Consider the following 21,671-nt stretch of genomic DNA (forward strand, 5'->3'; position numbering starts at 1 on the left):
TGAAGGCTGTCTTTCAGTCCCGTATCTGTACCAGGTGATAGGTGTTCTGCAGGTCCAACTTAGAGAAGATGGACTGCTGGTACAGGGAATACAGCTGTCCCCGGGGTGGTGTAGTGCCCGGGAGAAGGTCGGACCCGCAGTCATAGGGTAGACGCGGAGGAAGCGACGTGTCCCAGGCCTTGCTGAAAACCTCCCGTAGGTCCTGGTACTCCGCGAGAACGGTGGAGAGGTCTGAGGCTTCTTCCGAGCCCACAGGAAGATGTCCCGGGGCAGGCTGCGCCGACTTCAGACAATGGGCGCGGCAGAACGGGCTCCAGCCAATGATAGTACCAGTAGTCTTTTGATAAGGGGATTGTGGCGCTGGAGCCAAGAAAACCCCAATACCCCGGGAACCTGAGGAGACTTGATGAGCATCAACTTAATAGACTCAGTGTGGTTCCCAGACACACACAGGTGGATAGGAGTAGTATTGTGGGTGACCCTGCCTATAGAGTGCCCATCCTGTGCTCTAACGTCCATGGGAATGGAGAGGGGCTGAGTGGGGATGCCCAGCTCAAACACCAGGGTGGCGTCCATGAAACTCGTCGGCCCCAGAGTCAATGAGAGCCCGGAGAGATTTTGACTAGTTGCCCCACAGGAGGATGGCATGGAGAGGGGTGTGAGTAAGGGTAGAAGAAAAAATGTATGGTTCACCAGAGTACTCGTACCTACTGATGAACATGGTCCTTTTAATGGACACATAAATCAAATCAAATCAAATCAAATCAAATTTTATTTGTCACATACACATGGTTAGCAGATGTTAATGCGAGTGTAGCGAAATGCTTGTGCTTCTAGTTCCGACAATGCAGTAATAACAAGTAATCTAACTAACAATTCCAAAACTACTGTCTTGTACACAGTGTAAGGGGATAAAGAATATGTACATAAGGATATATGAATGAGTGATGGTACAGAGCAGCATAGGCAAGATACAGTAGATGGTATCGAGTACAGTATATACATATGAGATGAGTATGTAAACAAAGTGGCATAGTTAAAGTGGCTAGTGATACATGTATTACATAAGAATATAGTCGATGATATAGAGTACAGTATATACGTATGCATATGAGATGAATAATGTAGGGTAAGTAACATTATATAAGGTAGCATTGTTTAAAGTGGCTAGTGATATATTTACATCATTTCCCATCAATTCCCATTATTAAAGTGGCTGGAGTTGAGTCAGTGTCAGTGTGTTGGCAGCAGCCACTCAATATTAGTGGTGGCTGTTTAACAGTCTGATGGCCTTGAGATAGAAGCTGTTTTTCAGTCTCTCGGTCCCAGCTTTGATGCACCTGTACTGACCTCGCCTTCTGGATGATAGCGGGGTGAACAGGCAGTGGCTCGGGTGGTTGATGTCCTTGATGATCTTTATGGCCTTCCTGTGACATCGGGTGGTGTAGGTGTCCTGGAGGGCAGGTAGTTTGCCCCCGGTGATGCGTTGTGCAGACCTCACTACCCTCTGGAGAGCCTTACGGTTGAGGGCGGAGCAGTTGCCGTACCAGGCGGTGATACAGCCCGACAGGATGCTCTCGATTGTGCTTCTGTAGAAGTTTGTGAGTGCTTTTGGTGACAAGCCGAATTTCTTCAGCCTCCTGAGGTTGAAGAGGCGCTGCTGCGCCTTCTTCACAATGCTGTCTGTGTGAGTGGACCAATTCAGTTTGTCTGTGATGTGTATGCCGAGGAACTTAAAACTTGCTACCCTCTCCACTACTGTTCCATCGATGTGGATAGGGGGGTATTCCCTCTGCTGTTTCCTGAAGTCCACAATCATCTCCTTAGTTTTGTTGACGTTGAGTGTGAGGTTATTTTCCTGACACCACACTCCGAGGGCCCTCACCTCCTCCCTGTAGGCCGTCTCGTCGTTGTTGGTAATCAAGCCTACCACTGTTGTGTCGTCCGCAAACTTGATGATTGAGTTGGAGGCGTGCGTGGCCACGCAGTCGTGGGTGAACAGGAAGTACAGGAGAGGGCTCAGAACGCACCCTTGTGGGGCCCAGTGTTGAGGATCAGTGGGGAGGAGATGTTGTTGCCTACCCTCACCACCTGGGGGCGGCCCGTCAGGAAGTCCAGTACCCAGTTGCACAGGGCGGGGTCGAGACCCAGGGTCTCGAGCTTGATGACGAGCTTGGAGGGTACTATGGTGTTGAATGCCGAGCTGTAGTCGATGAACAGCATTCTCACATAGGTATTCCTCTTGTCCAGATGGGTTAGGGCAGTGTGCAGTGTGGTTGAGATTGCATCGTCTGTGGACCTATTTGGGCGGTAAGCAAATTGGAGTGGGTCTAGGGTGTCAGGTAGGGTGGAGGTGATATGGTCCTTGACTAGTCTCTCAAAGCACTTCATGATGACGGAAGTGAGTGCTACGGGGCGGTAGTCGTTTAGCTCATTTACCTTAGCTTTCTTGGGAACAGGAACAATGGTGGCCCTCTTGAAGCATGTGGGAACAGCAGACTGGTATAGGGATTGATTGAATATGTCCGTAAACACACCGGCCAGCTGGTCTGCGCATGCTCTGAGGGCGCGGCTGGGGATGCCGTCTGGGCCTGCAGCCTTGCGAGGGTTAACACGTTTAAATGTCTTACTCACCTCGGCTGCAGTGAAGGAGAGACCGCATGTTTTCGTTGCAGGCCGTGTCAGTGGCACTGTATTGTCCTCAAAGCGGGCAAAAAAGTTATTTAGTCTGCCTGGGAGCAGGACATCCTGGTCCGTGACTGGGCTGGATTTCTTCCTGTAGTCCGTGATTGACTGTAGACCCTGCCACATGCCTCTTGAGTCGTTGAATTGAGATTCTACTTTGTCTCTGTACTGACGCTTAGCTTGTTTGATAGCCTTGCGGAGGGAATAGTTGCACTGATTGTATTCGGTCATGTTACCAGACACCTTGCCCTGATTAAAAGCAGTGGTTTGCGCTTTCAGTTTCACGCGAATGCTGCCATCAATCCACGGTTTCTGGTTAGGGAATGTTTTAATCGTTGCTATGGGAACGACATCTTCAACGCACGTTCTAATGAACTCGCACACCGAATCAGCGTATTCGTCAATGTTGTTGTCTGACGCAATACGAAACATGTCCCAGTCCACGTGATGGAAGCAGTCTTGGAGTGTGGAGTCAGCTCGGTCGGACCAGCGTTGGACAGACCTCAGCGTGGGAGCCTCTTGTTTTAGTTTCTGTCTGTAGGCAGGGATCAACAAAATGGAGTCGTGGTCAGCTTTTCCGAAAGGGGGGCGGGGCAGGGCCTTATATGCGTTGCGGAAGTTAGAGTAACAATGATCCAAGGTCTTTCCACCCCTGGTTGCGCAATCGATATGCTGATAAAATTTAGGGAGTCTTGTTTTCAGATTAGCTTTGTTAAAATCCCCAGCTACAATGAATGCAGCCTCCGGATAAATGGTTTCCAGTTTGCAAAGAGTCAAATAAAGTTCATTCAGAGCCATCGATGTGTCTGCTTGGGGGGGGATATATACGGCTGTGATTATAATCGAAGAGAATTCTCTTGGTAGATAATGCGGTCTACATTTGATTGTGAGGAATTCTAAATCAGGTGAACAGAAGGATTTGAGTTCCTGTATGTTTCTTTCATCACACCATGTCACGTTAGCCATAAGGCATACGCCCCCGCCCCTCTTCTTACCAGAAAGATGTTTGTTTCTGTCTGCGCGAAGCGTGGAGAAACCCGTTGGCTGCACCGCCTCGGATAGCGTCTCTCCAGTGAGCCACGTTTCCGTGAAGCAAAGAAAGTTACAGTCTCTGATGTCCCTCTGGAATGCTACCCTTGCTCGGATTTCATCATAATGACGGGCAGTTCTGCAATATAGACAACTCTGGGTCTGCGTAAGCGTTAAGTTGGAGGCAGCCTAGCTCTGACGAGTTGCATCGGCTCCGGAAAAGGCGAGCCGGCAGACCTCCTCTCCCTCCTACGTTCCCGTAGCCGCCCATCGATTCAGATGGTCAAGGCGATGAGCGAGTCGAGATCCGTAGGCAGCTCCCGGGCAGCGAGCTCGTCCTTAACCTCCTCCGATAATCCATGTAGGAATGTGCGGATAGTCCTCCACACTGCAGGGGTCTTGGCGGAGCTGGAGTAACTTCCGGGCAGCCTCTCTCCCGGACAATGGAGAATCAAAAACCTTTTTTACCTCAGCTACGAACTCCTCCAGACTGAAACATACAGCAGATCATTGTTCTCACACCGCCGTAGCCCAGGCGAGAGCCCTCCTGGACATTAGTGTTATGAAATACGCTATCTTCAAGCGGTCTGAGGGAAAGGACAAGGGCTGCAGCTCGAAGATGAGGGAACACTGGGCAGCTCGAAGATGAGAGAACACTGGGCAGTTCGAAGATGAGGGAACACTGGAAGAGAAACTCCCGTCAGGTTCCTGACCTTCCAGCAAAGCGTTCTGGAGGAGGTAAGCGGGGTTCTCGAGAAGCCTGGATGGCCTGGAGAGACGCACTGCCGACAGCTGTTTTACTGAGGAGCTGGGAGGTTACTGTCGTGGCTGGCTGCCTCACACCAATTCATTCAAGGCTCGGTCATGGTGTTCTGCTAAGGTCTGGAACCCTTCCATAAGACCTCAAAGTAACTCCTCGTGTCTCCTAATGGAGGCTCCTTGGGAGGAGACGGTGTTGCAGAGCTGGTCCGAGTCTGCTGTGTCAGTCAGTCATGGCCAGTTCCTACTATCAGACCTCAGGATAAGACCCAGATGCAGACCGTTCGAAATAACAAATGTTTATTTACAAAACAGGGGGCAGGCAAACGACAGGTCAAGGGCAGGCAGAGGTCGATAATCCAGGAGTCTGTGAGGTACAGAACAGCAGGCAGGCTCAGGGTCAGGGCAGGCAGAATGGTCAAAAACCAGGAGAACTAAAATAAAACAGGAACTAATGAGAAACAGGGGTACGGGAAAAACGCTGGTAGACTTGATGAGACAAGACAAACTGGCAACAGCCAAACAGAAAACACATGCACAGGAGATAACGGGGAAGATGGGCGACACCTGGAGGGGGTGGAGACAAGCACAAAACAGGTGAAACAGATCAGTGTGTGAGACTTTCTCTGTCCTGTCCCCTCTTATTCTCCCCTCTTTCTCTATCCTTTCCCCTCTTATTCTACCCTCTTTCTCTATCCTTTCCCCTCTTATTCTCCCCTCTTTCTCTCTCCTTTCCCCTCTTATTCTCCCCTATTTCTCTCTCCTTTCCCCTCTTATTCTCCCCTCTTTCTCTCTCATTTCCCCTCTTATTCTCCCCTCTTTCTCTATCATTTCCCCTCTTATTCTCTCCTCTTTCTCTCTCCTTTCCCCTCTTATTCTCCCCTCTTTCTCTCTCCTTTCCCCTCTTATTCTCCCCTCTTTCTCTCTCCTTTCCCCTCTTATTCTCCCCTCTTTCTCTCTCCTTTCCCCTCTTATTCTCCTCTCTTTCTCTCTCCTTTCCCCTCTTATTCTCCTCTTTCTCTATCCTTTCCTCTCTTATTCTCCTCTCTTTCTCTGTCCTGTCCCCTCTTATTCTCCTCTTTCTCTATCCTTTCCCCTCTTATTCTAATATCTTTGTTGCCTGTTTCTCTATTTTCTCTCTTTGCCCTATTTCTCTTCTCCCAAATGTTTAAATTATTTTTCTCCTCTCTTTCTTTCATATCACACTCTCTCTGTTTTTCTCCTCAGCCTTGTTTTCCCTCTCTGTCTGCTATGTCTCTCTGTCTGCTATGTCTCTCTGTCTGCTATGTCTCTCTGTCTGCTATGTCTCTCTGTCTGATAGGTCTCTCTGTCTGATAGGTTTCTCTGTCTGATAAGTCTCTCTGTCTGCTGGGTCTCTGTCTGCTGGGTCTCTCTGTCTGCTGGGTCTCTCTGTCTGATAGGTTTCTCTTTCTGATAGGGCTCTCTGTCTGATAGGGCTCTCTGTCTGATAGGTCTCTCTGTATGATAAGTCTCTGTCTGCTACAGTAGGTCTCTCTGTCTGCTGGGTCTCTCTGTCTGATAGGTTTCTCTGTCTGATAGGTCTCTCTGTCTGATAGGTCTCTCTGTCTGATAGGTCTCTCTGTCTGATAGGTCTCTCTGTCTGATAGGTCTCTTTGTCTGATAGGTATCTCTGTCTGATAGGGCTCTCTGTCTGATAGGGCTCTCTGTCTGATAGGGCTAGGGCTCTCTGTCTGATAGGTCTCTCTGTCTGATAGGCCTCTCTGTCTAATTGGTCTCTCTGTCTGCTACAGTAGGTCTCTCTGTCTGCTACAGTAGGTGTCTATGTCTGCTACACCAGGTCTCTCTGTCTGCTGGTCTCTCTGTCTGATAGATCTCTGTCTGCAACAGTAGGTCTCTCTGGTGAGGTAATGCTGGAACAGATGGATCACACTTCTTTCTTCCTGTCTTGTGTGTCTGTATTGTGTGAATGTGTTTGTGTGGCTCCTCTGCTTGCCAAGCATGTGTAACATTTGTTATTTTGCGGATGGAGGGAATGGGGAGGATAGAGGCAAGGGGTATCTGTAATCACTTTCCTTTCAGAGACACACCCAGGGTATAGAGTGCACTCCACACGGCCCTCAGAAAAATCATTCTCTCTCTGTGTTTCGCTCTCTCTATCTTGTTCTCTTTCTTTCTTTCTCTCTAGCTCTCCAGGGGTTGTGTAAAAGTCTTTGATTCCTCCCTGTGTCTGTGTGCATGTTTGCTAATGTGTGAGGGCTAGAAGTCCTGGAGAAGAAAAATATGTAGGAGAAGGAGAGAGTAGGAGAAGGAGAGAGCAGGAGAAGGAGAGAGCAGGAGAAGGAGAGAGCAGGAGAAGGAGAGAGCAGGAGAAGGAGAGAGCAGGAGAAGGGAGAGTAGGAGAAGGACAGGGTAGAAGAAGGAGAGAGTAGGATAAGGGGAGAGCAGGAGAAGGGGAGAGCAGGATAAGGGGAGAGCAGGAGAAGGAGAGAGCAGGAGAAGGATAGAGCAGGAGAAGGATAGAGCAGGAGAAGGGGAGAGCAGGAGAAGGGGAGAGCAGGAGAAGGAGAGAGCAGGAGAAGGAGAGAGCAGGAGAAGGATAGAGCAGGAGAAGGGAGAGAATTGAGTAGAGAGGGAGGAAGGAGAGAAGGGAAGAGACAGAGGAGTGACATGGAAGTGTGGAATCCCCCAATCACACCAAAACGATGTGGGTTGTTGATTCAGAGAGAGTACAGCAGCATCATTGTGTGTGTGCTTGTAATAAGGTGTGTGTTACTGTGTTGGGTTGTGCTCCAGCTGGAAGGCTACATTGAGCTCAGCTGTAAAAACATCCTCCTCCCTGTTTTGTATCTCTCCTGGTCTCTATCTTTCTCTCAACGGGGCAGTCACCCTCTTAAAACCTGACTGGTTTTAATTTCCTCCCATGATTCCCAGTTAACCTGTCCCCTCACCCCGTTTAGTCTTATCCCGACCCTGTCCCCTGGTCCCTTACCCTGTCCCCCTCACCTTAAAGTCCTCAGAGATGTGAGTCATTGGTGTCAGTTGAGAAACAGTGGATTGTTCTGAACCACAGCTGTGAGTCAGCTGCACCACTGCTTTGCCCAACAACAACAGGTGGACTGTGAGTTGGTGTGAAATGTGTAGGCTTGTGGAATGTCGTAGGTTATGATGTCATAATGTTGTACAACTGTCTGAGACCCTGAACTATGAATTGAGAAACAAGTTCACTAATACTGCTGTGACAGCTACAGTGACGGTCTAATACTGCTGTGAGACCTACAATGACAGTCTAATACTGCTGTGACAGCTACAATTACAGTCTAATACTGCTGTGACAGCTACAGTGACAGTCTGATACTGCTGTGAGATCTACAATGACAGTATAATACTGCTGTGACAGCTACAATTACAGTCTAATACTGCTGTGACAGCTACAATTACAGTCTAATACTGCTGTGACAGCTACAAATACAGTCTAGTACTGCTGTGACAGCTACAATGACAGTTTGGTCACTGCTGTTTCAAGCAAAAAGCTCAGACTCAGCATAGCAGCAATGTTACTTCCTCCTCGCTAACACTGACAAAGTGATCAAAACATTTTCTGAATTTGAAACAGTTATCCCACCCTAACCTCTCCCCCCCCTCTCTCTCCCCTCTCTCCTCCCCCCTCTCTCTCTCCCCTCTCTCTCTCCCCTCTCTCCCCCTCTCTCTCCCCCCTTTCCCCTTCTCTCCCCCCTCTCTCTCCCCCCTTTTCCCCTCTCTCTCCCCCCTCTCTCTCCCCCCCCCCTCTCTCTCTCTCCTCCCCCTCTCTCTCTCCCCCCTCTCTCTCTCCCCCCTTTCCCCTTCTCCCCCCCTCTCTCTCCCCCCTTTCCCCCTCTCTCCCCCCTCTCTCTCTCCAGGCCCTGTGTATAAACGTGCAGTGCAGTGATGTCCTGGAGACCTTATGTCTGGTGTTCTGTGGAGCTGATGTGAACTGTTCTACTGGCCAGGCTGACTGTCCCTCCCCCCTCGCCCTGGCACTCGCCCACAACCAGAAACTACAGGCCCAGTTCCTCTCACACAACCTCAACACAGGTATTTACATGTTGTATTCCAGTGTAATAATGAGTGTGCATGTTGACAGTGTGTTGTTGTGTGTCTGCAGAGCTGCCTCGGTCGGAGGTGACCGGGGCCATGGAGCCTCAACACTATTCACCACAGCACCCCGTCACTCACAATGGCTTCCTTTTCAAGACCGCCTCCATGGCCCGGCCTATCACGGAGCGTAAGGCCAGGGAGGGTGAGCCAATCACACACACACACACATCTCCCCTAGTTTCTTCCTTAGTCCCCTAGTCCCTTCCCTAGTCCCCTTGTCTCCTAGTTCCCTCCCCTAGTCCCATCCTCTAGTGCCCTAGTCTCAGAGTACCCTCCCATATTCCCTACCCCTAGTCTCTTAGTCCCTTCCCCTAGTCTCTTAGTCCCTTCCCCTAGTCTCTTAGTCCCTTCACATAGTCTCTTAGTCCCTTCCCCTAGTCTCTTAGTCCATTCTTCTAGTCCCTTCCCCTAGTCCCTTCCCCTAGTCCCTCACTCTAGTCCCTTCTCCTAGTCCTTCCATCAGTCCCTTCCCCTAGTCTCTTAGTCCCTTCCCCTAGTCTCTTAGTCCCTTCCCCTAGTCTCTTAGTTCCTATCCCCTAGTCCCTCCCCTAGTCCTTCCATCAGTCCATTCCCCTAGTCCTTCCATCAGTCCCTTCCCCTAGTCCCTCCCCTAGTCTCTTAGTCCCTTCCCCTAGTCTCTTAGTCCATTCCCCTAGTCCCTCCCCTAGTCCTTCCATCAGTCCCTTCCCCTAGTCCCTTCCCCCTAGTCCCTTCCCCTAGTCCCTTCCCCTAGTCCCTTCCCCTAGTCCTTCCATCAGTCCCTTCCCCTAGTATCTTAGTCCCTTCCCCTAGCCCCTTCCCCTAGTCCCTTCCCCTAGTCCTTCCATCAGTCCCTTCCCCTAGTCTCTTAGTCCCTTCCCCTAGTCCCTTCCTCTAGTCCCTCCCCCTAGTCCTTTCCTCTAGTCCCTTCCCCTAGTCTCTTAGTCCCTTCCTCTAGTCCCTTCCCCTAGTCCCTTCCCCTAGTCTCTTAGTCCCTTCCTCTAGTCCCTTCCCCTAATCCCTTCCCCTAGTCTCTTAGTCCCTTCCTCTAATCCCTTCCCCTAGTCCCTTCCTCAAGTCCCTTCCCCTAGTCCCTCGATCCAGTCCCTTCCCCCAGTCCCTTCCCCTAGTCCCTTCATCCAGTCCCTTCCCCAAGTCCCTTCCTCTAGTCCCTTCCCCTAGTCTCTTAGTCCCTTCCCCTAGTCCCTTCCTCAAGTCCCTTCCCCTAGTCCCTTCATCCAGTCCCTTCCCCTAGTCCCTTCCCCTAGTCCCTCCATGCAGTCCGTTCCCCTAGTCCCTTTCCATAGTCCCTCCATCCAGTCTCTTCCCCCAGTTCCTTCCCCTAGTCCCTTCCCCTAGTCCTTCCATCCAGTCCCTTCCCCTAGTCCTTCCATCCAGTCCCTTCCCCTAGTCCTTCCATCCAGTCCCTTCCCCTAGTCCCTCCACCCAGTCCCTTCCCCTAGTCCCTTCCCCTAGTCCTTCCATCCAGTCCCTTCCTCAAGTCCCTTCCCCTAGTCCCTTCCCCTAGTCCCTCCATCCAGTCCCTTCCCCCAGTCCCTTTCCCTAGTCCCTCCATCCAGTCCCTTCCCCCAGTTCCTTCCCCCAGTCCCTTCCCAGTCCCTTCCCCTTGTCCCTTCCCCTAGTCCCTCCATCCAGTCCCTTCCCCTACTCCCCCCATCCAGTCCCTTCCCCTAGTACCTCCATCCAGTCCCTTCCCCTAGTCCCTCCATCCAGTCCCTTCCCCTAGTCCTTCCATCCAGTCCCTTCCCCAAGTCCCTCCATCCAGTCCCTTCCCCTAATCCCTCCACCCAGTCCCTTCCCCTAGTCCCTCCATCCAGTCCCTTCCCCTAGTCCTTCCATCCAGTCCCTTCCCCTAGTTCTTCCATCCAGTCCCTTCCCCTAGTCCCTCCATCCAGTCCCTTCCCCTAGTCCTTCCATCCAGTCCCTTTCCCAATTCTCTCCATCCAGTCCCTTCCCCAAGTCCCTCCATCCAGTCCCTTCCCCAAGTCCCTCCATCCAGTCCCTTCCCCTAGTCCCTCCATCCAGTCCCTTCCCCTAGTCCTTCCATCCAGTCCCTTCCCCAAGTCCCTCCATCCAGTCCCTTCCCCTAGTCCCTCCATCCAGTCCCTTCCCCTAGTCCTTCCATCCAGTCCCTTCCCCTAGTCCCTCCATCCAGTCCCTTCCCCTAGTCCTTCCATCCAGGCTCTTCCCCTAGTCCCTCCATCCAGTCCCTTCCCCTAGTCCCTCCATCCAGTCACTCCCCCTAGTCCCTCCATCCAGTCCCTTTCCATAGTCCCTTCCCCTAGTCCCTCCATCCCTTCCCCTAGTCCCTTCCCCTAGTCCCTCCATCCAGTCCCTTCCCCTAGTCCCTTTCCCTAGTCCCTCCATCCAGTGCCTTCCCCTAGTCCCTTCCCCTAGTCCCTCCATCCAGTCCCTTCCCCTAGTCCCTTGATCCAGTCCCTTCCCCTAGTCGCTTCCCCTAGTCCCTCCATCCAGTCCCTTCCCCTAGTCCCTCCATCCAGTCCCTTCCCCTAGTCCCTCCATCCAGTCCCTTCCCCTAGTCCCTTCCCGTAGTCCCTTCCCCTAGTCCCTTCCCCTAGTCTCTTCCCCTAGTCCCTTCCCCTAGTCCCGCCATCCATTCCCTCCATCCCTTCCCCTAGTCCCTCCATCCAGTCCCTTCCCCTAGTCCCTGCATCCAGTCCCTCCATCCCTTCCCCTAGTCCCTTCCCCTAGTCCCTCCATCCAGTCCCTTCCCTTAGTCCCTTCCCCTAGTCCCTCCATCCAGTCCCTTCCCCTAGTCCCTTGATCCAGTCCCTTCCCCTAGTCCCTCCATCCAGTCCCTCCATCCCTTCCCCTAGTCCCTTCCCCTAGTCCCTCCATCTAGTCCCTTCCCTTAGTCCCTTCCCCTAGTCCCTCCATCCAGTCCCTTCCCCTAGTCCCTTCCCCTAGTCCCTCCATCCAGTCCCTTCCCCTAGTCCCTTGATCCAGTCCCTTCCCCTAGTCCCTCCATCCAGTCCCTTTTCTTAGTCCCTCCCCTAGTCCCTTCCCCTAGTCCCTCCCCTAGTCCCTTCCCCTAGTCCCTCCATCCAGTCCCTTCCCCTAGTCCTTCCATCCAGTCCATTCCCCTAGTCCCTCCCCTAGTCCCTTCCCCTAGTCCCTTCCCCTAGTCCCTTCCCCTAGTCCATCCAGTCCCTCCACCCAGTCCCTTCCCCTAGTCCCTCCATCCAGTCCCTCCATCCATTCCCTTCCCCTAGTCCCTCCATCCATTCCCTTCCCCTAGTCCCTCCATCCAGTCCCTTCCCCTAGTCCTTTCCCCTAGTCCCTCCATCCAGTCCCTTCCCCTAGTCCCTCCATCCAGTCGCTTCCCCTAGTCCCTTCCCCTAGTCCCTCCATCCAGTCCCTTCCCCTAGTCACTTCCCCTAGTCCCTCCATCCAGTCCCTTCCCCTAGTCCCTCCATCCACTCCCTTCCCCTAGTCGCTTCCCCTAGTCCCTCCATCCAGTCCCTTCCCCTAGTCCCTCCATCCAGTCCCTTCCCCTAGTCGCTTCCCCTAGTCCCTCCACCCAGTCCCTTCCCCTAGTCCCTCCATCCAGTCCCTTCACCCAGTCCCTTCCCCTAGTCCCTCCACCCAGTCCCTTCCCCTAGTCCCTCCATCCAGTCCCTTCCCCTAGTCGCTTCCCCTAGTCCCTCTATCCAGTCCCTTCCCCTAATCCCTTCCCCTAGTCTCTTAGTCCCTTCCTCTAATCCCTTCCCCTAGTCCCTCCACCCAGTCCCTTCCCCTAGTCCCTCCATCCAGTCCCTTCACCCAGTCCCTTCCCCTAGTCCCTCCACCCAGTCCCTTCCCCTAGTCCCTCCATCCAGTCCCTCCACCCAGTCCCTTCCCCTAGTCCCTCCATCCAGTCCCTCCATCCATTCCCTTCCCCTAGTCCCTCCATCCAGTCCCTTCCCCTAGTCCCTCCATCCAGTCCCTTCCCCTAGTCCTTTCCCCTAGTCCCTCCATCCAGTCCCTTCCCCTAGTCCCTCCATCCAGTCGCTTCCCCTAGTCCCTTCTCCTAGTCCCTCCATCCAGTCCCTTCCCCTAGTCCCTCCATCCAGTCCCTTCCCCTAGTCACTTCCCCTAGTCCCTCCATCCAGTCCCTTCCCGTAGTCCCTCCATCCAGTCCCTCCATCCAGTCCCTCCATCCAGTCCCTTCCCCTAGTCCCTCCATCCAGTCCCTTCCCCTAGTCCCTTCCCCTAGTCCCTCCATCCAGTCCCTTCCCCCAGTCCCTTCCTCTCACCTAGCTCAAGGTGATGATGCTGGCTTGGTCAAAGTGTGTCCTCTGTGTATGATGTCCTCTGGTTGCTCCTGTTTCTGCAGAGTTCAGTCGTCGCTGGTGTATGTTAAATGATGGGAACTTTAGTTACTATGAGAGTGACAAGAACTCCACGCCCAACGGAACCCTGAAGTCTACAGAGATAGTCTGTCTGGCTGTCAACACACCAGAGAGACATGGGTAGCTACCTATCACTCTTTCATCACTTTAACCAAGTCTGTCCCTCTTTACAAAATCATTTTCATTTGATTCATTGACTTGGCGAAGAAAAATAAGAAAAATCTCCCTCTCTCTCTCTTTCTCTGTTCTGTCTCCCTCTCTCTCTCTCTTTCTCTCTCTCCCTCACCCTCCCGCTCCCTCTCTTTCTCTCTCTCCCTCACCCTCCCGCTCTCTCTCTTTCTCTCTCTCCCTCACCCTCCCGCTCTCTCTCTTTCTCTCTCTCCCTCACCCTCCCGCTCTCTCTCTTTCTCTCTCTCCTCACCCTCCCGCTCTCTCTCTTTCTCTCTCTCCCTCACCCTCCCGCTCTCTCTCTTTCTCTCTCTCTCTCCCTCTCCCGCTCTCTGTCTCTCTCTCTCTCTCTCTCCCTCACCTGCTCTCTCTCACCCGCTCTCTCCCTCCCGCTCTCTTTCTCTCTCTCTCTCCCTCTCCTTCTCTCTCTCTCTCTCCCTCACCCGCTCTCTCTCACCTGCTCTCTCCCTCCCGCTCTCATTCTCTCTCTCTCTCCCTCACCCGCTCTCTCTCTCCCGCTCTTTTTCTCTCTCTCTCTCCCTCACCCGCTCTCCCTCTCCCGCTCTCTTTCTCTCCCTCTCCCGCTCTCTTTCTCTCTCTCTCCCTCTCTCGCTCTCTTTCTCTCTCTCTCTCCCTCTCCCGCTCTCTCTCTCTGTCTCTCTCTATTCAATTCAATTCAATTCAATTCAAGGGCTTTATTGACATGGAAAACATGTGTTAACATTGCCAAAGCAAGTGAGGTAGACAACATACAAAGTGAATATATAAAGTGAAAAACAACAAAAATTAACAGTAAACATTACACATACAGAGGTTTCAAAACAGTAAAGACATTACAAATGTCATATTATATATATATACAGTGTTTTAACAATGTACAAATGGTTAAAGGACACAAGATAAAATAAATAAGCATAAATATGGGTTGTATTTACAATGGTGTGTGTTCTTCACTGGTTGCCCTTTTCTCGTGGCAACAGGTCACAAATCTTGCTGCTGTGATGGCACACTGTGGAATTTCACCCAGTAGATATGGGAGTTTTTCAAATTTGGATTTGTTTTCGAATTCTTTGTGGATCTCTATCTCTCTCTCTCTCTCTCTCTCTCTCTCTCTCTCTCTCTCTCTCAGCTATGACCATACATTTGAGCTGTACTCAGACTCTGAGCGTATCTATCTCTTTGGCACTGATGACCCAGACAGCCACAGGGAGTGGGTTAAATCTATCACCAAGGTAACCACACACTCACAGTGATCTCTCACCTAGGTAATCAAGGTTCAGAAATGGGATGTGTCCTGAAACATCTTTATCTCTTTCCCCGCCCCCTCTTCTCCCCAGACGTTTATTCCATCCAATGCAGAGGGCCTGTTGAGGCTGGCTTTTGAAAGGATTGGCCGGCTGCGGTATAAAGACGGGCTGAATCTACAGAGCCCTCGGGTTGGCTGGTTCGCTCTGGTCGGCTCCTCCCTCCATGCCTACCTAGAGGACAGTGTGGAAGAGGAGGAGATACACCTACGCAAACTACAGGAGCTCTGTGAGTTCTCTCTCTCTCTCTCTCTCTCTCTCTCTCTCTGTTCTCTCTCTGTTCTCTCTCTCTCTCTCTCTCCCTCTGTTCTCTCTCTCTCTCTCTCTCTCTCTCTCTGTCTCTCTCTCTCTGTTCTCTCTCTCTCTCTCTCTCTCTCTGTTCTCTCTCTCTCCCTCTGTTCTCTCTCTCTGTTCTCTCTCTGTTCTCTCTCTCTCTGCTCTCTCTCTCTCTCTCTCTCTGTTCTCTCTCTCTCTCTCTCTGTTCTCTCTCTCTCCCTCTGTTCTCTCTCTCTCTGTTCTCTCTCTGTTCTCTCTCTGTTCTCTCTCTGTTCTCTCTCTGTTCTCTCTCTCTCTCTCTCTCTCTCTCTCTCTCTCTGTGTTTGTACCATCATAACATTAAATGGTTCCATATGTGTGTGTTAACTTGTTGTGTGTTTGTCCCAGCGATCCAGCAGGAGAATGAGGTGCTGGTTCTGGTGGAGAGAGGCAGGTGAGAGGATGATGCTGCCATATTGACTCTGGGGGGGGGGGGGAAGTCTCCTGTCCAGTCTCCTGAGGGGGAACAGATTTTGTTGTGCCCTCTTCACGACTGTCTTAGTGTGTTTCATGTTGAGGGAGAGGTTGTTAGGTCCATTTACAGAGGTGTTTAGTCCCAGGATCCTTAGTTTAGTGATGAGCTTAATGGGTACTATGGTGTTGAACGCTGTGCTGTAGTCAGTGAATAGCATTCTCACATAAGTGTTCCTTTTGTCCAGGTGGGAAAGGGCAGTGTGGAGTGCAATAGAGATTGCACCCTCTGTGGATCTGTTGGGGCAGTATGCAAAATAGAGTGGGTTTAGGGTTTCTGGGATAATGGTGTTGATGTGAGCCATGACCAGACTTTCAAAGCACTTCATGGCTACAGACGTGAGTTTTACGGGTCAGTAGTCATTTAGGCAGGTTACCTTGGTGTTCTTGGGCACAGGGACTATGGTGGTCTGCTTGAAACATGTTGGTATTACAGACCCTCCCCGTCTCCCTCTCTTTCTCCCTCCCCCTCTCCATCTCCCTCTCTGTCTCCCTCCCCCTCTCTGTCTCCCTCCCTCTCTCTCTCTCTGTCTCCCTCTCCCTCTCTCTCTCTCTCTCCGTCTCCCTCCCTCCCTCTCTCTCTCTCTCTCTCTCTCTCTCTCTCTCTCTCTCTCTCCCTCTCCGTCTCTCTCCCTCTCTCTCTCTCTCTCTCTCTCTCTCTCTCTCTCCCTCTCGGTCACTCTCCCTCTCCGTCTCCCTCCCTCTCTGTCTCCCTCCCTCTCCGTCTCTCTCCCTCTCCGTCTCCCTCCCTCTCTCCCTCTCCGTATCCCTCCCTCTCCGCCTCCCTCCCTCTCTCTGTCTCCCTCCCTCTCCGTCTCCCTCCCTCTCCGTCTCCCTCCCTCTCTCCCTCTCCGTCTCCCTCCCCCTCTCCGTCTCTCTCCCTCTCTCCCTCCCTCTCTCTGTCCCCCCCCTCTCTCCCTCTCTCTGTCTCCCTTCCTCTCTCTGTCTCCCTCTCCATCTCCCTCCCTCTCCGTCTCCCCACTCTCTCCCTCTCTCTGTCTCCCTTCCTCTCTCTGTCTCCCTCTCCGCCTCCCTCCCTCTCTCTGTCTCCCTCCCTCTCCGTCTCCCTCCCTCCCTCTCCGTCCCTCTCTGTCTCCCTCCGTCTCCCTCCCCCTATCCGTCTCCCTCCCTCTCCGTCTCCCTCCCCCTCTCCGTCTCCCTCCCCCTCTCCCCCTCCCTCCCCCTCTCCGTCTCCCTCCCCCTCTCCGTCTCCCTCCCTCTCTCCCTCTCTCTGTCTCCCTCCCTCTCTCTGTCTCCATCTCCCTCCCTCTCCTTCTCCCTCCCTCTCCGTCTCCCTCCCCCTCTCCGTCTCCCTCCCTCTCTCCCTCTCCGTCTTCCTCCCTCTCTCTGTCTCCCTCCCTCTCTCCCGCTCTCTGTCTCCCTTCCTCTCTCTGTCTCCCTCTCCATCTCCCTCCCTCTCCGTCTCCCTCCCTCTCTCCCTCTCCATATCCCTCCCTCTCTGCCTCCCTCCCTCTCTCTGTCTCCCTCCCTCTCTGTCTCCCTCCCTCCCTCTCTCCCTCTCCGTCCCTCTATCCCTCTCTGTCTCCCTCCCCCTCTCCGTCTCCCTCCCTCTCTGTGTCCCTCCCCCTCTACCCCATCTCTCCCTCTCCGTCTCCCTCCCCCTCTCCGTCTCCCTCCCCCTCTCCGTCTCCTTCCCTCTCTCCCTCTCCGTCTTCCTCCCTCTCTCTGTCTCCCGCCCTCTCTCCCTCTCTCTGTCTCCCTCCCTCTCTCTGTCTCCGTCTCCCTCCCTCTCCGTCTCCCTCCGTCTCCCTCCCCCTCTCCGTCTCCCTCCGTCCCCCCCCTCTCCGTCTCCCTCCCTCTCTCCCTCTCCGTCTCCCTCCCTCTCTCTGTCTCCCTCCCTGTCCGTCTCTCTCCGTCTCCCTCCCTCTCTCCGTCTCCCTCCCTCTCTCCGTCTCCCTCTTCGTCTCCCTCCCCCTATGTCTCCCTCCCTCTCTCCCTCTCTGTCTCCCTCCCTCTCTCTGTCTTCCTCTCTCCCTCTCCGTCTCCCACCCTCTCCGTCTCCCTCCTTCCCTCTCTCCCTCTCTGTCTCCCTCCCTCTCTCTGTCTCCCTTCGTCTCACTCCCTCTCTGTCTCCCTCCTTCTGTCCCTCTCCGTCTCCCTCCCCCTCTCCGTCTCCCTCCCTCTCTCTGTCTCCCTCCCTCTCTCCCTCTCCGTCTCCCTCCCGCTCTGTCTCCCTCCCTCCCTCTCTCCCTGCCCCTCTCTGTCTCCCTCCCCCTTTCTGTCTCCCTCCCCCTCTCTGTCTCCCTCCCTCCCTCTCTCCGTCTCCCTCCCTCTCTTCGTCTCCCTCTCTCCCTCTCCGTATCCCTCCCTCTCTCCCTCTCCGTCTCCCTCCCTCTCTCCCTCTCCGTCTCCCTCCCTCTCTCCCTCTCCATCTCCCTCTCTCTCCCTCTCCCTCCCTCTCCATCTCCCTCCCTCTCTCTGTCTCCCTCCCTCCCTCTCCATCTCCCTCCCTCTCTCCCTCTCCCTCCCTCTCTCCCTCTCCGTCTCCCTCCCTCCCTCTCTCTGTCTCCCTCCCTCTCTCTGTCTCCCTCCGTCTCCCTCCCTCTCCGTCTCCCTCCCTCTCTCCCTCTCCGTCTCCATCCCTCTCTCTGTCTCCCCCGTCTCCCTCCATCTCCCTCCCTCTCTCCCTCTCCCTCTCCCTCCCTCCCTCCCTCCCTCCCTCCCTCCCTCCCTCCCTCCCTCCCTCCCTCCCTCCCTCCCTCCCTCCCTCCCTCCCTCCCTCCCTCCCTCCCTCCCTCCGTCTCACTCCCTCTCTCCCTCCCTCCCTCCCTCTCTCTCTGTCTCCCTCCCTCCCTCTCTCCCTCTCCGTCCCTCTATCCCTCTCTGTCTCCCTCCCCCTCTCCGTCTCCCTCCCTCTCCGTGTCCCTCCCCCTCTACCCCATCTCTCCCTCTCCGTCTCCCTCCCTCTCTCTGTCTCCCTCCCTCTCTCCCTCTCCGTCTCCCTCCCGCTCTGTCTCCCTCCCTCCCTCTCTCCCTGCCCCTCTCTGTCTCCCTCCCCCTTTCTGTCTCCCTCCCCCTCTCTGTCTCCCTCCCTCCCTCTCTCCGTCTCCCTCCCTCTCTTCGTCTCCCTCTCTCCCTCTCCGTATCCCTCCCTCTCTCCCTCTCCATCTCCCTCTCTCTCCCTCCCTCTCCATCTCCCTCCCTCTCTCTGTCTCCCTCCCTCCCTCTCCATCTCCCTCCCTCTCTCCCTCTCCCTCCCTCTCTCCCTCTCCGTCTCCCTCCCTCCCTCTCTCTGTCTCCCTCCCTCTCTCTGTCTCCCTCCGTCTCCCTCCCTCTCCGTCTCCCTCCCTCTCTCCCTCTCCGTCTCCATCCCTCTCTCTGTCTCCCCCGTCTCCCCCGTCTCCCTCCATCTCTCTCCCTCTCTCCCTCTCCCTCTCCCTCCCTCCCTCCCTCCCTCCCTCCCTCCCTCCCTCCCTCCCTCCCTCCCTCCCTCCCTCCCTCCCTCCCTCCCTCCCTCTCTCCCTCCCTCTCTCTCTGTCTCCCTCCCTCCCTCTCTCCCTCTCCGTCCCTCTATCCCTCTCTGTCTCCCTCCCCCTCTCCGTCTCCCTCCTTCTCCGTGTCCCTCCCCCTCTACCCCATCTCTCCCTCTCCGTCTCCCTCCCCCTCTCCGTCTCCCTCCCCCTCTCCGTCTCCTTCCCTCTCTCCCTCTCCGTCTTCCTCCCTCTCTCTGTCTCCCGCCCTCTCTCCCTCTCTCTGTCTCCCTCCCTCTCTCTGTCTCCGTCTCCCTCCCTCTCCGTCTCCCTCCGTCTCCCTCCCCCTCTCCGTCTCCCTCCGTCCCCCCCCTCTCCGTCTCCCTCCCTCTCTCCCTCTCCGTCTCCCTCCCCCTCTCTGTCTCCCTCCCTGTCCGTCTCTCTCCGTCTCCCTCCCTCTCTCCGTCTCCCTCCCTCTCTCCCTCTCCCTCTTCGTCTCCCTCCCCCTATGTCTCCCTCCCTCTCTCCCTCTCTGTCTCCCTCCCTCTCTCTGTCTTCCCCTCTCCCTCTCCGTCTCCCACCCTCTCCGTCTCCCTCCTTCCCTCTCTCCCTCTCTGTCTCCCTCCCTCTCTCTGTCTCCCTTCGTCTCACTCCCTCTCTGTCTCCCTCCTTCTGTCCCTCTCCGTCTCCCTCCCCCTCTCCGTCTCCCTCCCTCTCTCTGTCTCCCTCCCTCTCTCCCTCTCCGTCTCCCTCCCGCTCTGTCTCCCTCCCTCCCTCTCTCCCTCCCCCTCTCTGTCTCCCTCCCCCTTTCTGTCTCCCTCCCCCTCTCTGTCTCCCTCCCTCCCTCTCTCCGTCTCCCTCCCTCTCTTCGTCTCCCTCTCTCCCTCTCCGTATCCCTCCCTCTCTCCCTCTCCGTCTCCCTCCCTCTCTCCCTCTCCGTCTCCCTCCCTCTCTCCCTCTCCATCTCCCTCTCTCTCCCTCTCCCTCCCTCTCCCTCTCCCTCCCTCTCTCTGTCTCCCTCCCTCCCTCTCCATCTCCCTCGCTCTCTCCCTCTCCCTCCCTCTCTCCCTCTCAGTCTCCCTCCCTCCCTCTCTCTGTCTCCCTCCCTCTCTCTGTCTCCCTCCGTCTCCCTCCCTCTCCGTCTCCCTCCCTCTCTCCCTCTCCGTCTCCATCCCTCTCTCTGTCTCCCCCGTCTCCCTCCATCTCCCTCCCTCTCTCCCTCTCCCTCCCTCCCTCCCTCCCTCCCTCCCTCCCTCCCTCCCTCCCTCCCTCCCTCCCTCCCTCCGTCTCCCTCCCTCTCTCCCTCCCTCCCTCCCTCTCTCTCTGTCTCCCTCCCTCCCTCTCTCCCTCTCCGTCCCTCTATCCCTCTCTGTCTCCCTCCCCCTCTCCGTCTCCCTCCCTCTCCATGTCCCTCCCCCTCTACCCTCTGTCTCCCTCCCTCTCTCTGTCTTCCTCTCTCCCTCTCCGTCTCCCACCCTCTCCGTCTCCCTCCTTCCCTCTCTCCCTCTCTGTCTCCCTCCCTCTCTCTGTCTCCCTTCGTCTCACTCCCTCTCTGTCTCCCTCCTTCTGTCCCTCTCCGTCTCCCTCCCTCTCTCTGTCTCCCTCCCTCTCTCCCTCTCCGTCTCCCTCCCGCTCTGTCTCCCTCCCTCCCTCTCTCCCTCCCCCTCTCTGTCTCCCTCCTTCTGTCCCTCTCCGTCTCCCTCCCCCTCTCCGTCTCCCTCCCTCTCTCTGTCTCCCTCCCTATCTCCCTCTCCGTCTCCCTCCCTCTCTCCCTCCCCCTCTCTGTCTCCCTCCCCCTTTCTGTCTCCCTCCCCCTCTCTGTCTCCCTCCCTCCCTCTCTCCGTCTCCCTCCCTCTCTTCGTCTCCCTCTCTCCCTCTCCGTATCCCTCCCTCTCTCCCTCTCCGTCTCCCTCCCTCTCTCCCTCTCCGTCTCCCTCCCTCTCTCCCTCTCCCTCTCCCTCTCTCTCCCTCTCCCTCCCTCTCCATCTCCCTCCCTCTCTCTGTCTCCCTCCCTCTCCATCTCCCTCCCTCTCTCCCTCTCCCTCCCTCTCTCCCACTCCGTCTCCCTCCCTTCCTCTCTCTGTCTTCCTCCCTCTCTCTGTCTCCCGCCCTCTCTCCCTCTCTCTGTCTCCCTCCCTCTCTCTGTCTCCGTCTCCCTCCCTCTCCGTCTCCCTCCGTCTCCCTCCCCCTCTCCGTCTCCCTCCGTCCCCCCCCTCTCCGTCTCCCTCCCTCTCTCCCTCTCCGTCTCCCTCCCCCTCTCTGTCTCCCTCCCTGTCCGTCTCTCTCCGTCTCCCTCCCTCTCTCCGTCTCCCTCCCTCTCTCCGTCTCCCTCTTCGTCTCCCTCCCCCTATGTCTCCCTCCCTCTCTCCCTCTCTGTCTCCCTCCCTCTCTCTGTCTTCCTCTCTCCCTCTCCGTCTCCCACCCTCTCCGTCTCCCTCCTTCCCTCTCTCCCTCTCTGTCTCCCTCCCTCTCTCTGTCTCCCTTCGTCTCACTCCCTCTCTGTCTCCCTCCTTCTGTCCCTCTCCGTCTCCGTCTCCCTCCCTCTCTCTGTCTCCCTCCCTCTCTCCCTCTCCGTCTCCCTCCCGCTCTGTCTCCCTCCCTCCCTCTCTCCCTCCCCCTCTCTGTCTCCCTCCCCCTTTCTGTCTCCCTCCCCCTCTCTGTCTCCCTCCCTCCCTCTCTCCGTCTCCCTCCCTCTCTTCGTCTCCCTCTCTCCCTCTCCGTATCCCTCCCTCTCTCCCTCTCCGTCTCCCTCCCTCTCTCCCTCTCCGTCTCCCTCCCTCTCTCCCTCTCCATCTCCCTCTCTCTCCCTCTCCCTCCCTCTCCATCTCCCTCCCTCTCTCCCTCTCCCTCCCTCTCTCCCTCTCCGTCTCCCTCCCTCCCTCTCTCTGTCTCCCTCCCTCTCTCTGTCTCCCTCCGTCTCCCTCCCTCTCCGTCTCCCTCCCTCTCTCCCTCTCCGTCTCCATCCCTCTCTCTGTCTCCCCCGTCTCCCTCCATCTCCCTCCCTTTCTCCCTCTCCCTCCCTCCCTCCCTCCCTCCCTCCC

At 55.4% G+C, this 21,671-nt stretch overlaps 1 protein-coding gene across 1 annotated transcript in view; it reads left to right on the forward strand.

The window, feature by feature from the left end:
- LOC139382775 (arf-GAP with Rho-GAP domain, ANK repeat and PH domain-containing protein 1) overlaps positions 1–21,671 on the forward strand; it is a 77,193-nt gene that overhangs the window by 19,292 nt on the left and 36,230 nt on the right. Inside the window, exons 11-16 of the mRNA XM_071126921.1 lie at positions 8,352–8,526; positions 8,597–8,731; positions 12,926–13,061; positions 14,239–14,341; positions 14,447–14,642; positions 15,077–15,122. Coding sequence (XP_070983022.1) covers positions 8,352–8,526; positions 8,597–8,731; positions 12,926–13,061; positions 14,239–14,341; positions 14,447–14,642; positions 15,077–15,122 — 791 coding nt within the window. The remainder of the gene's footprint in view (positions 1–8,351; positions 8,527–8,596; positions 8,732–12,925; positions 13,062–14,238; positions 14,342–14,446; positions 14,643–15,076; positions 15,123–21,671) is intronic.

This window comes from Oncorhynchus clarkii, chromosome 24 (genome assembly GCF_045791955.1).
Source record: "Oncorhynchus clarkii lewisi isolate Uvic-CL-2024 chromosome 24, UVic_Ocla_1.0, whole genome shotgun sequence".
In the NCBI taxonomy this organism is placed as follows: Eukaryota; Metazoa; Chordata; class Actinopteri; order Salmoniformes; family Salmonidae; genus Oncorhynchus; species Oncorhynchus clarkii.